General features: G+C 44.3%; 1 protein-coding gene across 1 annotated transcript in view; it reads right to left on the bottom strand.

Moving 5' to 3' along the window:
- Positions 1 to 1554: 1554 nt before the first annotated feature.
- LOC130377011 (uncharacterized) overlaps positions 1555 to 16640 on the bottom strand; it is a 65802-nt gene continuing 50716 nt past the window's right edge. Inside the window, 9 exon segments of the mRNA XM_056583954.1 lie at positions 1555 to 2153; positions 2648 to 2694; positions 2872 to 3045; positions 3696 to 3869; positions 4239 to 4412; positions 10118 to 10291; positions 12653 to 12826; positions 13246 to 15079; positions 15794 to 16022. Of these exon segments, the coding sequence (XP_056439929.1) occupies positions 1555 to 2153; positions 2648 to 2694; positions 2872 to 3045; positions 3696 to 3869; positions 4239 to 4412; positions 10118 to 10291; positions 12653 to 12826; positions 13246 to 15079; positions 15794 to 16022 (3579 nt within the window).

Here is a 16640-nt window from a genome sequence, read left to right as displayed (position 1 = left end):
GTCTGGGCGGCATGGATGAGATGAGGTGACTACGGACTAGCTTCTCAAAGCACTTCGTGGTGATGGGTGCGAGTGCCACCGGGCGGTAATCGTTGAGGCAGCTCACAGTGCTTTTCTTTGGGACCGGGATGATTGTATAGGTTTTCAGGCAGGGTGTGACGAAGGCCTGGGACAGGGACCGATTCAAGATCTTGGTGAGGACCCCGGTCAGCTGGTCAGCACAGTCCCTCAGCACCCGTCCCGGAACGCCGTCCGGCCCTGCTGCTTTTCTGGGGTTCACTGCCTTCAGCGTGCGTCTCACTTGGTGTTCTGTGAGGGTGAGGCTGCTGGGGGCAGGTGGGTGTGGGGGTTGTGATGTCGCCTCCCCCCCCGGCCCCATCTCGTACCGTGCGTAGAAGGAGTTCAGCTCTTCCGCCAGCTGTGGGTTATCCCCGTCGGGACTGATCTGCAGTGGCGTGGAGTCTGCTGGCCAGGTTTTGACTGTCCTAGTGGTAATGGGAGCACTTTTCCTGATGGGGGTGTACGCTGGAATCAGAGGGATGGACACATGGTCTGACTGGCCTAGGCGAGCCAGCGGTCTAGCTATGTAGGCTAGTTTAATGTTGGTATAAACCTTGTCCAGTGTCTTTTCTCCCCTCGTGGCACATTTAATGTGCTGGTAGAATTTCGGAACTACTACCTTAAGATTGGCGTGTTTAAAGTACCCGGCGATGATGTGTACTGCTTCAGGGTCCATGCTCTGTTGTTTACTGACGACGTCATGTAGCTGAGCCAGTGCTATGTTAGCATCAGCGTCGGGAGGAATGTAAACAGCTGTGATCAGCACGGCATTGAATTCCCTCGGGAGGTATGTAGGCCGGCATTTAACTGTTATATATTCCAACTCCGGGGAACAGCGGCTACTCACAGTTCGAGTGTCGGATCTCCAGGTATCTTTAGTGAAAATGAGTAAGCCGCCACCGTGATGTTTCCCACTAGCCTTAGTTCTATCAGCTCGGTGAGCTGTACGTCCCTCCAGTGCTACCGCAGAGTCGGCAATGGACACCTGGAGCCAGGTATCCGTGAAAATAAGCACACAGCTATCCTTCACGATGTTGTTAGTTTCAACCCGCAGTCTCAGTTCGTCCATCTTGTTAGCGATTGATCTAACGTTGGCAATACTCGGCAATGCCGGTTTGTCCGTGCATCTCTTCCTCCTCGCTAAAAGTCCTCCCCTGCGGCCCCGTCGTTGCTTACGATCCCTTCGTCGTCGCTTGCGCTTCAGATCCGGGACCATGAACCAACTTCACCCGGTATCCGGGCGATGTCTTCGGGCATACCGTGTTCGCCTAGGTACTCAGCTGAGACGGCCCTTTCACTGTGCGTACCGATCCCTAGAAAGTCTTGTCTACTGTAGGTGTGTGCAGAGCAATTGTCTACTGATACTAAAACTAAGACATAAATAAAACTGTACATTAATAAAGTAGAGAAGGCACCATCCGGAGGAGCTCCAAGCCACGCGTCTATGCGCGGCTTGGACCAAACCATTTATGACTGTCTACATGTGCGTGCTTTTCAATGGGTCTTTGTGTGTGCTTGTGTATCTACAATGGACACTCACAGAGAAACTGAGGAACCAGGCTTACGTAACCCAACCCCAGGGAGGAGGACCTCCTGGGTGAAGGAGGCCTGGAAGGTGTGGATGTGTTTCAGTGTGTCTGAGGACCCTCCTCCACCTGGGGACACTCTGTAGAAGGACAGAGAGCCAGCAGGCCGGTCCAGATACACTCCTACTCTGTTAGAGTGAGGGGGGGGGAGAGGTATATCTGTTGAACTACCGTTGTGACGGGCAGTGTAGACAGCAGCATCATTGTCGTCGGCAAAAACAAGACTCCAGGACTTGTTGTTCCATCCAAACCAGGCGTCAGTACTCATTCCTCTCCTTGTCATTCCTCTGTATGCCACTCCTATATTAACCCGTCCTTCCCACTCTACCTCCCAGTAACAGCGGCCAGTCAGACCCTCTCTACACAACACCTGGTGCTGGAAGTCAAATCTCTCTGGGTGATCCGGATACGACTGGTCCTCTTCAACCCCCGTCACCTTCCTGTTGTCCTGAGACAGAGAGAGTCGTCTGTGGGCTGTGTTTGGGTCCAGTGTGAGTTCACAGGCATCTGACGGGATAAACATGATTAGGCTGCTAAACCAATATTATTAATTATAATTATCATCATCATCATTATTAAATAAACAGCATCACCAGCTCTAATTTAAATCTAAGGTGAAACACATGCATAATTCAAAACATGTTAATATGATTATTATGTGCTTTAGCTAATGTAATGACCGGAATTAAAACAAAATAATAATTATTGTAATAGTGACAAGAAGATAGTATAATTTAATAGTTTTTGAATATAAAATAGACAATGTAATTATGATTAACAGTATCCTGATTATTATGGTGTTATGTCCAATGTTGTAAAATCATCACTCATGATATAATCACAGCAATTATGGTAGTATTTACACATGCAAGATATATGATGTCAGTCATCAGCTTCATTCCCAGAAAGATCTGAATGAACAGACGTCACCTCCTGCTTTGTGGATGGACTTTCCCTCTCAATCGTTAGTTTGCGTTGTGATGAATCAAACAGACACTTACACTTCTTTAGAGCTGGTTTCAGCCTCCACACTCCACCGTGCTCCACACTGGGGGGGGAAACAAAGTGAGAGCAGCATGTTGAAACATTCACCATCATCATCTGCCGTCTCATCACTTTCTACACAACATAAGTTACAGCTGCCTTTTCAAACCACTTCATCTAGCAGCGGGTTGAATCCTTGTGGGAGACATTGTCTCTGAATGGTGAGCTGTCCTCTCAATACCTGAGAGTGTCCAGTCTCCATTGTGGATCCTCCAGTCCAGCAGAGAGCAGCGCAGCTCCTGAGTCTCCTGGGTGATTGTAGCTCAGGTTCAGCTCTCTCAGATGGGAGGGGTTGGAGCTCAGAGCTGAAGCCAGAGAAGCACAGCCTTCCTGTGTGACCAGGCAGCCAGACAACCTACACACACACACACACACACACACACACACACACACACACACACACACACACACACACACACACACACACACACACACACACACACACACACACACACACACACACACACACACACACCTTTATTTATTCCATTTGGATGAGAATAGTTCTTACTGAAGTAAACAGGTTAATAAAGTATTAATTCCATATGAAGAACAACTAAAAGCTTTATGATTTATTTTAGATCACAGCCCGTCTAGAGCCTCATCACCATGTCTACGCTAATGGCAACTCCTCAGAGTTACATAACATACAACCCATAACATCCAGACAGCAACCCCTCACCCTCCCATCAGCTGGCCAGTGTTCAGTAAGCTAGAATAACCTTTTAACTCATAACAGACTAGCAGTTAACAAGACAGCAAAAATAAACAAGACAGCAAAAATAAACAAGCCCTTCAAACTAACACATTTTATTTTCGTCCCCTAAAGTTCTGTTCCTCCTATGGCCTTTCATCCTCCCATCTGTGGTCCACTGACATGTTGACCCCAGCCTACAAATGAATAATGATGCTGAATCTGTCTGGGATCTTAGACACGTGTCGTCTGTTCTTTTAGATCCAACCATATTAAACAGACCCAAAGACACATTTAACCCTAACCCTGACCTGAGAGTTTCTAGTGTACAGTGTGGACTCCCCAGTCCAGCAGAGAGCAGCTTCACTCCTGAATCCTGCAGATCATTGGTACTCAGGTCCAGCTCTCTCAGACGAGAAGAGTTGGAGCTGAGAACTGAGGCCAGAGCTTCACAGCATCTCTCTGACAGCTGACAGACATTCAGCCTTCACAAAAAAAATAAAAAGATCATGTTACTGTGTAAATGTCTTTAACATTTTCCGTAATTGAAAGACAAGTTCTGCCATTTTTTTTAGATTTAAATACTAATAATAAGCTTTAAAAAAAGCCTGACTATATGTGAATGGTAGAATAAGAATAATAAAAAATAGTAATCTCTACTTATATAACATACAACTTATACTGTCATGGCAACAACGATATAAATATGTTGAGTTATTCTTGTAATTATTTAGGGTTGTGAATTTTTACTTTATGGCCTTAAATCTGTACATTAAATGTCCTTGTTGTAGTTTTTTTTGTACTCTAATATAGATCCTTGTGCTTTGAAGGTTTGCACATTGAGTAAAACTGACCTGAGAGTTTCCAGTGTACAGTGGAGACTCCCCAGTCCAGCAGAGAGCAGCTTCACTCCTGAATCCTGCAGATCATTGGTACTCAGCTCCATCTCTCTCAGACTAGAGGAGTTGGAGCTGAGAACTGAGGCCAGAGCTTCACAGCATTCCTCTGACAGACGACAGCTATTCAGCCTGCACACACAATAAACACATAAACATGTTAGGAACCCTGATTTAATGTTTTGTATGACTTTTCTGATAGTTAGCCATCAGAAACTTTTCTTTTCTAATAGTTATATAAAAATGATGATACATTATTCTTCTGTAAATGATATTGTTGTGACCACGGCCGTGGTCACCGTGTCCGGGTGCCACAAAGGATCCTGGGAGGCTCGGGGGGAGGCGCACACACACTTTGTGTGTGCGTGTGCGTGTGCGTGTGTGTGTGTGTGTGTGTGTGTGTGGAAAAAAAAGGCAACTCTCTGGGTCTTGTATTGTGTAACTGCTTTAAACCTGGGCCCCGTTTCCCGATAACGATGGATCCAAGCTCGTACGATCATTCTCACGAAGGATCTTGCGAACCTTCGTAAATTTCTTTGGAGCGTTTCCTGAAACTCCTAACATGAACGCGCGTGCTCTGCTCTAACGAGGTTTGTACGCTTGTAACTGTCCACTGACACGGTGCTGAAATGGGCTCTGTAGGAGGGGGAGACGCAGGAATGTCACAGGAAAATAGGGTTAAAAAGGTTTCAAATATGTCCCCATCAAGGCTAACAGCAGAGTATCCTACGAAAAGAATAGACTACAATAATATGAATGCTGAAAATATAAAAACACATTTGATTAGGCCTGGGCTGACATATGCTTCATCAGTCCTAATCTTGAACGCCATGTGCGTATATTTTCTCGAGGCCTTTTCCCCCCTGAAACAATTCCATATTACAAAAATCTAAAACAGCTTGTGTGACAACTACAATTATCTTAATGTGCTGATTTCTGAAACATGCTTTGCTCAGCAAAGAGAGCAGACTTTATCCGATTCCTTATAATATTCATTGATGGCACACACTCTGTAGTCTAGAATCTTTGGTGTAAACATTAAAAATGCAACGTTCCATTCATTCATTATCATTCAAAGGCAGAGGCTGGGCATTGACACACGGCTATTGCTGACCTGATTAGAAGAGCTTGGTCTAGATCCTGCCCATATTGTTGGGCAGGATGATGTATAGGCCTTTTTACACTGCCAAGCCGGTTCGGTCGCAGCTTGGCACGCCCGGCGACTTCACCGTCTTATCTTAAGTTTCCTGTGTAAAACCGAGGGGGTCAAATCCCCCGTTCGTCACGGCGCGGGCTTTCTTGGTTCACTGGAGAAGGCGGGGCTGCGCACGGAGTCTAGACCTCTTTAGAATAATTTGCATACTCCCAAATGTTTTTATTTTTTTATGAATGAAGACACCCGCATGCAAAAATGAGTTCACGAGTGTAGGCTACAAGTAAGGAATAATCACCGAGAGGCCGGGCAATAAACAGTTTGATATGCCCGGCTCGTGGACGCTAACCTTCCGCGAGCCGGGCATATCAAACTGTTTCTTGCCCTGCCTTGAGGTGATTATTCTGTTTATTCTACTTCGCGCCGGCCAACATAATAAAACAATTCAAATTCTTTAATAATTAGCCTTTTTCTTATTCGTATTGCATGCCTATTAAATGTATACTCTGTTTAAGTTCATCTCCCTCGAAAAGTAGTTCCCTTTAGAACTACGGTGAATAACGTTAGCTCAGCTGTAGGTAACTCGTTTCTATAGCAACCACACAAGGCTGGATCTGATCACTAGTTCAATAACGTAGTTGCTACATTCGTATCAAGTCAGTTTTAATGACGATCGATCAAACATGCACTCCTTGGTTTATTTTTACTATGGACCTCATGTTGGAAATGTATGTTATAGAAAACGATACAAGCGGCGTATTGATCTACTGTGCTCAGTCAGCAGCAAGTAGAACCGACAAGTCAGCGGGCAATATGCCGGATTAATTCACCCTTCCCAGCCAATCAGAATCGAGCATTCTTAAATGAAGTAGAATAAACGCGATTAACTATTTACAAGTGCAAAAAAGCCAACATATTCTTTATTTTGCTGACTAAATTAACTAAATCGGGGCGCTAGCTCAAGTAGGCAATTAACCTCGGGCAGTGTAAACACGCGGACCGTGCTGTGAAAAGGTGTGCATAAGACGACATATTTGGCAGCGTATATACGCCTTATGATGGTGCCAGTAATGTAAGCTGGAAAGCACGCGGGGTTCAGGCACGCATTGCAGCACGGTTTCCCGCAGCAGTCTACGTTCACTGCAGTTACCACGCTCTCGATTGTGCACTCCACTAAGGTCAGGGATGTCCGTTACTGTCTAGACACGGTCAAATAAATAATGAACTTCATCACAGCCTACAAGCGCCCACAGTGCTTTATGCCAAACAATCTGAATAAAAAACACCTGCAGAAATTCTCTGACACCTGCTGGTCTCAGCATGATTCATGTACAGTATGTCTTCTGTCATTGATCAATACGAGGACCAACCACGATGGTTGAATTAAAATCAGAGGGAGACAGCAAGTGCAGCTCGAAAGCGGCCTCCCCACAAGAGTAATGGAAACATTTGATTTGATTTTATGCCTTGTGAGAGGGTTGCCTTGGGTGAGGGTTACGTTTGATCGGTACATTTCGGCTGAGCATGTATTTTTGGAATTTTAAGTTGCTGCAATAAATTATGTTGTTGTTGACTTTTAACATATCTCTGTCTTTGCTTTTTAACTCTTACAGTAGTCTATGAGTAATATATTGGCGGTAACCACTGTTTTGGGGGTATTGCGAAATGGTGCCAGCTGGACATTCTGTGGTATTGGATGTGATTTAATAAAACACATCCAATACCACTGAATGTCCAGCAGGTCCAGCAGGTGACTCCACTGAGGCTATAGTAACGATGCTCATAGCACCCTACGAGTACCCCTGGAGCCCTCGTTAGCTACGAGTGTTTTCATAATGTTCGTTACGCAACGATGCTTTCGGGAAACGGTGTGAAAACTGTACTATACTTGTACGACGAACTTCACGACCCAATTTGGCTAACGATGCTTCGGGAAACGGGGCCCTGGTCTTTCATCGGGTCATTCCTGTGCTGCTTGCCACAATATAATCTACGTAGACCTATAACCGTAGACTGATGCAAATACTGTGACCACATTTGTTTAAAGGGGACATATTATACCACCAGGTTTGAGTGTGATCAGCTATAACAAGCTGTTTTGAAACTGTGCAGCTTCTGACATCACAGGTGGGCGTGTCCACCTAGATGTATGACGGATGGATGCAATAATATGTCCCCTTTAAACAAATGAAGTCACAGTATTTGCATCAATCAAAGGTTATAGGTCTACGTAGACTAATTATAATGTGGCGAGCAGGACAGGAATGACCCGACGGGAGACCTGGTTTAAAGGTCCCATGACATGAAAATCTCACGTTATGAGGTTTTCTAACATAAATATGAGTTCCCCTAGCCTGCCTATGGTCCCCCAGTGGCTAAAACTTGCGTTTGGTGCAAAACGAGCACTAGCTGTTCTGCTCGCCTTTGAAAAAACGGAGGCTCAAGCGCGCTGATTTGGAATGTCTTTAGGTATGTCGTCACAAAGCATCTAAGCTCCTCCCCTTACTCTGCCTGGCCCGCCCAGAGACGTTGGCCCGCGAATGAGACACGACCGTGCGAGCGCCACATGTGTGTGTGTGAATACACACACTGTAACGCAATTGTTTCTTGTCGGTTCTTTACCGTCTCTTGTATTTCCACAACGAGAATGTAGTGGGGGTTATCTGAGCCATGGTTGTGAAGGAATTGGGGGAAAGGAACTTTGGCTTTGAGTCGCTGAAGTACATGAACTGCGACATGCCGCCGGTTGCCACGAGGCACCATCGCCCGGCAGCCGGCAGCGGGCAGCCGGCAGCAGGCAGCGCGCGGTTCAGTCTACTTCAGATTGATGTGAAAGTGGAAGAACCAGAGACGTCGCAGTACCCGACAAAGTCGTTTGTGATTCATAATATCGTCTGGAGGCGCACACAGCTTTTGGCCGTGATAACATGTATTATATGACATAGATTATCTATGTATCATATGATATTATTTAGATATAGTGCTCCAGGACTGTAACGCAAGTGTTGTACACTTCCTTGTTATTTGGATAACCGTTCTGCTTTTGGTGTTATGGCGCATAACACGTCAGACTCTCGTCTCTGGTATTTCTACAACGAGACTCGTAGTGGGGGTTATCTCAGCCAAGGTTGAGAATGAATTGGGGGGAAGGAACTTTGGCTTTGACTCCCTCAAGAACATGAACCACGACATGGAGGAGAAAGGGGATTGTTGGCAGCGAATGTCTCCAGCTTGAGCCCCGCTTCCCGCTGCCGAGGGACCACGGTCGCGGTTCAGTCTACTTCAGATTGATGTGGACGTGGAAGAACCAGGAATGTCGGAGAACCCAACGCGGTCGTTTGAGATTCATAATATCGGCTCACACAGCTTTTGGCCGTGATAATATATATTATATGATATAGATATCTATGTAGGCTACATGATAATATTTAGATATAGAGCTCTAGAACAAGATCTGCACCTTAATTTCGTTGTGTAAATACACTGTATTTAACCCAATGACAAATAAAGATTCTATTCTATTCTATTTCTAGGACTCCCGTGTGTTCTAGAATATTTACAGGACACGGCTAAAGGCTGTGTGCGCCTCGCCATTGCGATACATCCACTGCAAACAGAGCGCATGGTACCGTGGCTGCAAGCTGCTCAGGGCCACACCCCCACCCTCCTCCTTGACCCGCCTCGCTCCTCCTCATTTGCATTATAGCTACAGACACCAAAACATCGCATTTGGGGGAAGCTCAATGTGCGACTGGCTCGGAGTGGCTGTAACTCTGCACCACGGCTGAATTTCGGGAACGTCTTTGAATACTGTGTTAGTCGCCCACTAATACCTATATTAAAGCATCCATAAAATGGCATGTCATGGGACCTTTAAAGCAGTTACACAACACACACACACACACACACACACACACACACACACACACACACACACACACACACACACACACACACACACACACACACACACACACACACACACACACACACACACACACACACACACGACTCCCCTGGTGGCGGTGCCGCTCCCACCGGACCTCCCAAGATCCTTTGCGGCACCCGGACACGGTGACCACGGCCGTGAACACAACAATATCATTTTCACAGAAGCAATGCAACAATTTATATATATATATTTTTTATACTTTTTTTTTTTTATGCATATTTTATCTTCAGAATTTCGATTTAAGGCATGGAAAAACAGAACAATGTCAAACAATTTAAGACATAGTAAAAATAAATAAAGGCAACTCTCGTGTAACTGTGTAACTGCTTTAAACCTGGTCTCCCGTTGGTTCATTCCTGTGCTACTCGCCAAAATATAATTAGTCTACGAAGACCTATAACCTTTGATTGATGCAAATACAGTGACTTCATTTGTTTAACTCCCACTGTCCCGTTAACAGGAGATTGTGGGAGGTCACTATTATTATATTTTGCGTATATCATTGAGTTGCAATGGCAATTCTTTGATAACTTTTCATTTTTGCATCCCACATAAACAACAAGGTGTAATGTGTCCAATGGCACCACCCTAATATACGTGGTCAGAAAAGATACTGTAATTCGATCACATATTTAGACGGCATTTAGGATTGATCCTCAAACCAGGGGACCAATATACGTTTTTTTAATAGTCTCCTGATACGGAACTGTTTGCATGTTGAGTAAAACTGACCTGAGAGTTTCCAGTGTACAGTGTGGACTCCTCAGTCCAGCAGAGAGCAGCTTCACTCCTGAATCCTTCAGATCATTGGAACTCAGGTCCAGGTGTTTCAGACTGGAGGAGTTGGAGATGAGAGCTGAGGCCAGAGCTTCACAGCAGTCCTCTGACAGATGACAGCAATTCAGCCTGCACACAATAAAAGGAACATGTTAGGAACTGAGATTAAAAGTGCTTAAAAGATCCAACCAGCTCACAGGAGAGACATGGTGTAGCTAACGAACAGCACAGGGCCGCCATGGGGCCACACTGGAGAGGAGTACGTCCAGTGATGCTAGCGCCTCCGCTCTCCTCGCTGCTATCAGGGATCAGGGAGTGAGCTCAAGGAGATGAATGTGGACATTCAAACTTCCTTCATCAGTCCCCTGATGGCCGTAGGGATCCTGAACTCTGTGTGAACAGAGTCAGCCCTAACGAAGCAGAGGGCTGTGGATCAGTCCCAATGCTTCCTTCTGTGAGAGTATTGATTCATTAATTCAACCTTTTATTTTGATAAACCATCATAAATGTGCTTAAGCTCATTTACAAAAACCTAAAACACTAAGGGCACTTGCCCTCCCTGGCTTCAGGCACTTTTACCGTGCTTCAAAACAAGGACGACTATGAAACCCCTCTGGGGCTTTGCTTCTCTACATATTCAAACGTTTGATGTTATTCTGTATTCCTACATATTAAATAGATTCATATTGTTCTGTATTTCTACATATTCAAACGTTTTATGATGCTCTGTATTCCTACATATTCAATCTTTTTATGTTTATGTTTTCCTACATATTCAATTGTTTTATGATGCTTTGTATATCTACATTTTCAATAATGCTGTTCTGTATTTCTACATAGTCAATAGTTTTATGATGCTTTGCATTCCTACATATTCAATCATTTTATGTTCTGTATTTCAACATATTAATACATGTTGTCCTGTATGTCAACACATTCAATTATGTTGCTTTTATTTCTACATATTCAATAGTTTTATTTTGTTCCATTTCTACATATTCAATCGGATTATGTTGCTCTATATTTCTAAATAAATCAATAGTTTTATGTTGTTCTGTATTTACACACATTAAATTGTTTTACGTTGCTCTGTATTTCTGCATTTATTGTTCTGTGTTTCTACATCTTAAATTGTTGGACCTTGTTCTGTAATTTATGTCTTCAATTGAAGTTCCGAAGATAAAATATATGTAAAGAACATATGTAAAAAATTATGACGTAACAAAGACCTTAGACAGTCATGGCAACAAAAAGTAGAAATGGTTGAGTTTCTCCTATGAAAATTATACATTTATGAACTTGAAATGAACTATACATTCATATAGCGCTTTTCAAGTCAGCTTACATTGACTTCATATAGGGCTTTACAGTGAAGGGGGGACCTCACTAACCACCACGAATGTGTAGCATCCACATGGGTGATGCACGGCAGCCAATCGGCGCCAGAACGCTCACCACACATGAATCGTGAATGTGTGATTGGAATGTCATATTTTACTTTATTGACCCCATTGTCATGTACATTACCTTTAACACACACACTTACATACACCTATATACATGCTTACACTACCAAGGGACCACAATGGAAATAAGCCTGGGCTTATTTCATGGGAAATCAAGCGAGATTTTGCCCTTCTGCTTTCATGGGCTTTTATGTGTTATCCTTTTGACTAGTACATTTGTATGCTTACGTTTGTACATGTGTCAATAAAGAATTTAAAATCATTTCAATCAATCAATTACAAACCAGCTTGAGGTGGAGAGTAAGGGAATTAAAGAATCAGCCATTTAAACAGGGGGATGAATAGGGGGCCAGATGAATGAGCCTGGTTGGTCAGTTTTAGCCGGGACCCGTGGAATCCCCTACTCTTTTGGAGATAAGTGCCCTGGGATCTTTAATAACCTCAGTGAGTCAGGACCGCGGTTTTACGTCTCCTCCGAAGGACGGCACCTTAGCATCAGGATTTATGCTGTGGCCAGAGGGAAGAGTGCCACCTACTGGCCACCAACCGACACCACTTCCAGCAGCAACTCAGTGTTCCCAGTTGGTCTCCCATCCAGTAAAGCCCACCTGCTTAGCTTCAGAGATTCAGCTAATTTGAACCTCTGAACCTATTTACACGATAAACTTTGATGGATGCAAATACTGCAACTTCATTTGTTTAACTACCACTGTCCCGTTAACAGGGGATTGTGGGAGCGCACTTTTATTACATTTTGTGTTTATGATTGTAAAGTTGCGATGGCAACTTTGGGATTACCTTTTCAACTTTTCATTTTCGCATCCCACATAAACAACAAGGTGTAATACAAGGTGTAATATGTCCAATGGCACCACTCTAATACATGTGGTCATCCAAGGTACTGAGTTATTATCTCATATAGTTTGACGTCATTTAGGTGTGATTCTCAAACCAGGGGGCAGTAGTTGAAAGTCTTCTGAAACGGAACCTTGTGGTGTAACTGTTTGCACTTAGAATAACTGACCTGAGGGTCTCCAGTGTACAGTGTGGACTCCCCAGTCCAGCAGAGAGCAGCTTCACTCCTGAATCCTTCAGTTCGTTGGTACTCAGCTCCAGCTCCCTCAGACTAGAGGAGTTGGAGCTGAGAACTGAGGCCAGAGCTTTACAGCATCTCTCTGACAGCTTACAGCTGTTCAGCCTTCGCCCAAAAAACCGAACATGTTGAGAACCGTGATTAAATGTTTTATAAGACTTTTCTGATAGTTGAATAAATGATTATGCAATAGATCTTTAAATGGTAGTTACATATTAGGTGTACAATGTTGATACTAACAAAAATGCAAAAACAGTTGTTTTGTAGTTCTGAAAACTGTATCATAATATCACTTTTATAGAATTATGTATATAGTGTGTATCGTAAAACATGTTATAAGTATGCCTACAGATATACGTTGTATGTTATTATAACTTTTGTATTGTAGTATTATATATATTGTATTGTGTGCATTGCAATACATGTTCTTAGTGCACCGTCAGAGATGTTTTGTAATTTACTATAACTTTTATATTGTAGTATTATGTATAGTGTTGCATTGTTAATGTTATGAGTGAACCTACAGAGATGTTTTGGAGGCTTTGACCAATGGCAGCAGCCCCAGAAGACACTCGTCAGAAGCAGAGTATTTCTTCAGGTAAAACACGTCCAGCTGCTCTTTTGATGTCAGTAAGATGAAGACCAGAGCTGACCACTGAGCAGAGGAAAGAGATACTGTGGAGAGTCTTCCTGATGACTGGTACTGTTGGATCTCCTCCACTAGAGAACTGTCATTCAGCTCATTCAGACAGTGGAACAGATTGATGCTTCTCTCTAGAGAGAGATCTCCACCTATCTTCTCCTTGATGTAATGGACTATTTGGGTATTGATTTGTGACCTCATTCCTGTTTGCCCCGATGGAACGTTTTTTGTTAGATTGCCCAGTGATTTAATTCCTCTTGGTCCCAGCAGACCTTGTAGGAGCATCTGACTGGTCTCTAGAGAGAGGCCCAGGAGGAAGCGGAGGAACAAGTCCAGGTGTCCGTTCTCACTCTGTAAGGCCTTGTCCACAGCACTCTGGTAGAGGAGGAGTTCAGCTTCCCTGGAGGTTGGCTGTTCTTCTGAGAGCAGGTTGACACCAGTGTTGATGTAGGACAGAAAGACATAAAGGGCAGCCAGAAACTCCTGGATGCTCAGATGGACAAAGCAGAACATCCTGTCCTGGTGCAGTCCACACTCCTCTTTAAAGATCTGGGTGAACACTCCTGAGTACACTGAGGCTGCTCTGATATCGATGTCACACTCTGCCAAGTCTGCCTCATAGAAGATCAGCTGGCCTTTCTCCAGCTGGTTAAAAGCCAGTTTCCCAAGAGAAACAATCATTTCCCTGCTCTCCGAACTCCAGTGTGGATCGGTTTCAGCTCGACCATGATACTTCCTGTCCCCCTGTATGGACTGAACTTTCAGGAAGTGGCTGTACATCTGAGTCAAGGTCTTGGGCACCTCTTCTCCTCTCTGGCATTTTTTGTAGCAGTCCTCTAGAACTGTAGCAGTGATCCAACAGAAGACTGGGATGTGACACATGATGTGGAGGCTTCGAGATTCCTTGACGTGATAGATGATTGTGCTGGCCAGTTGCCTCTCTCTGAATCTCTTCGTGAAGTACTCCTCCTTCTGGGGGTCGGTGAAGCCTCTCACCTCGGTCACCATGTCAACAAACTCAGCAGGGATCTGATTGGCTGCGGCAGGGCGTGTGGTTATCCAGATGTGGGCAGAGGGAAGCAGGACTCCCCTGATGATGTTTGTCAGCAGCACGTCCACTGAGGTTGGCTCGGTGACATCCGTCCAGATCGGGTTGTTCTGGAAGTCCAGAGGAAGTCGACACTCATCCAGACCATCCAAGATGAAGACTACTTGGTCATGGTCGTATCTGTAGATTCCTGATTCTTTGGTTTCAACAGAAAACTGATGAAGAAGTTTGAGTAAGCTAAACTCTTTCCCTTTCAATAAATTCAGTTCTCTGAAAGTGAGGAGAAATGTGAAGTCTATGTCGTGGTTGGCTTTGCCTTCGGCCCAGTCCAGAGTGAACTTGTGTGTTAAGACAGTTTTACCAATGCCGGCCACTCCGGTTGTCATTATTGTTCTGATTGGTTTATCTTGTCCAGGTAAAGGTTTAAAGATGTCTTCACATCTGATTGGTGCTTCCTTATTGGCTATTTTCCTGGATGCCTTTTCAATCAGTCTGACCTCATGTTCCTTGTTGACCTCTCCACTGCCTCTCTCTGTGATGAAGAGCTCTGTGTAGATCTCATTCAGAGGTCTCTGCTCTCCTGCTCTAGCGATTCCCTCAAACACACAGTAGAACTTCTTCTTCAGATGAGCCTTGAGTTCATGTTGCCACTGGAACGCAACAGCTCCTAAATCCCAAACCAGAAGAAACATACCATTCATATTTCCCAGCAATATTACTGGTGTAAAGAAAAAATTACTATACAATTCTACTTTATATGGATCTTATAACTTCATTGGTAGTGCTGTTGTTGTTGAGGATCAGTGGCATCAGTGACTTGCTAACCTGACATAACAAGATAGTGGTGCATCTCCTCCACTGAGTTATTCTGCTATTGATCTGCAGTTTAATGTTTACAATTCTTGAAGCTGATGCCCCTACAATAACCCTACATATTTGGATCAAACCATTCAACCTGATACCCCCACTAGGACCCTACATATCTGGATCAAACCATTAACCTAAAACCCCCACAATATCCCTAGCCTGGCTCCGCCTTCCTAAGTACTTCCGCTCAATTTCAATTTCCCTTCAGTAATACGTCTGCTCTCGTTGACGGACATCTTCACGCACAGTGTTTGGTTTGTTTACAGCCTGCGCGCAACGTAATTCCCGGCCAAACGTTAGCGATTGGTTATGGCAGACCCAGAGTGGCACTGGGCAGATCCAATAGTTTTAAACTTCAACAGACACCCGCCTTCAAGTGAGTTAACGTTTGTCAATTGAGTAGGTCCAGACTCTCAGTGCAAATGAAATGAAGCACGAGAGTCTGGTAGGACCAGGCTAACAAAAACCCTACATATCTGGATCAAACCATTTAACCTATATATGAGTATCTTACCACTCCCCAGCTTGTCGGCCAGTTCCTCCTGGTTCATCTCCATCAGGCAGAGCTTTGTGATGTCTACCACTCCCTCTATGGCGCGCCTCCTCCGCTCCTCGTTCTTACCATCCTCCTCCTCGTCCTCCCTCTGACTCTCTGAGCATTGTGGGTAATAATCTGAGAAGAGATCCCTCCAGAGCTTCTTCAGCTCGTTGTCTAGAAAAGCGTGTGCGTTCTCCTCAGCCCTCTGGAACAGAACAAACATCATGGAGAACTTTACTTTGAACTAACTGAGGACATCAGAAGCATCTGTCCTAGATTAACGTCTCCCTGGTCTAAAGAGAGAAAACTGGAGACTATAAGCTCCACAAGAGATGCTTTTATTGCCCATGTAGAGCCAGGGGCACCCCTAGAGATTTTGGGCCTTATCAAATAATACATTGGGCCTCCAACCTAGACCACCCACCAGCCTAGAAAATCCATTTGACCACCCATAGATTGATGGACTGGTAGCTCTAGTGTAGCTTAGTGCTAATGACCCAATACTTAGCCTGCTGTCATTGACCATTGATGTATGAATGTTAGAGGTAATGAGTGGCATCTCTCATTACTGTTGCTGGTCTGGCCAAAGGCTTTCCTCTTGAGAAATTCATGAAATTCAGTGGTGTTTTACATTTTGGTAAATTTGTTCCCAAAGTTTGTCAGATGCCAGTAATGTTACACTGGCTCTAAACAGCTCAGTAAAATGGGACAGAAAAGACACAGACTGTCTTCATACTCTTCCATTACTTTTCACAACTAGGGGTCAGTATTCACAGACCTTCCCTGGCTGTATAGTAAGTAGAAAACTTGTGTAGGCCTCAGT

This window comes from Gadus chalcogrammus, chromosome 23 (assembly GCF_026213295.1).
Source record: "Gadus chalcogrammus isolate NIFS_2021 chromosome 23, NIFS_Gcha_1.0, whole genome shotgun sequence".
NCBI classification, from domain to species: Eukaryota; Metazoa; Chordata; class Actinopteri; order Gadiformes; family Gadidae; genus Gadus; species Gadus chalcogrammus.
Note: the sequence above shows the minus strand (reverse complement) of the source record. Positions and strands in the feature narration are given on the sequence as shown.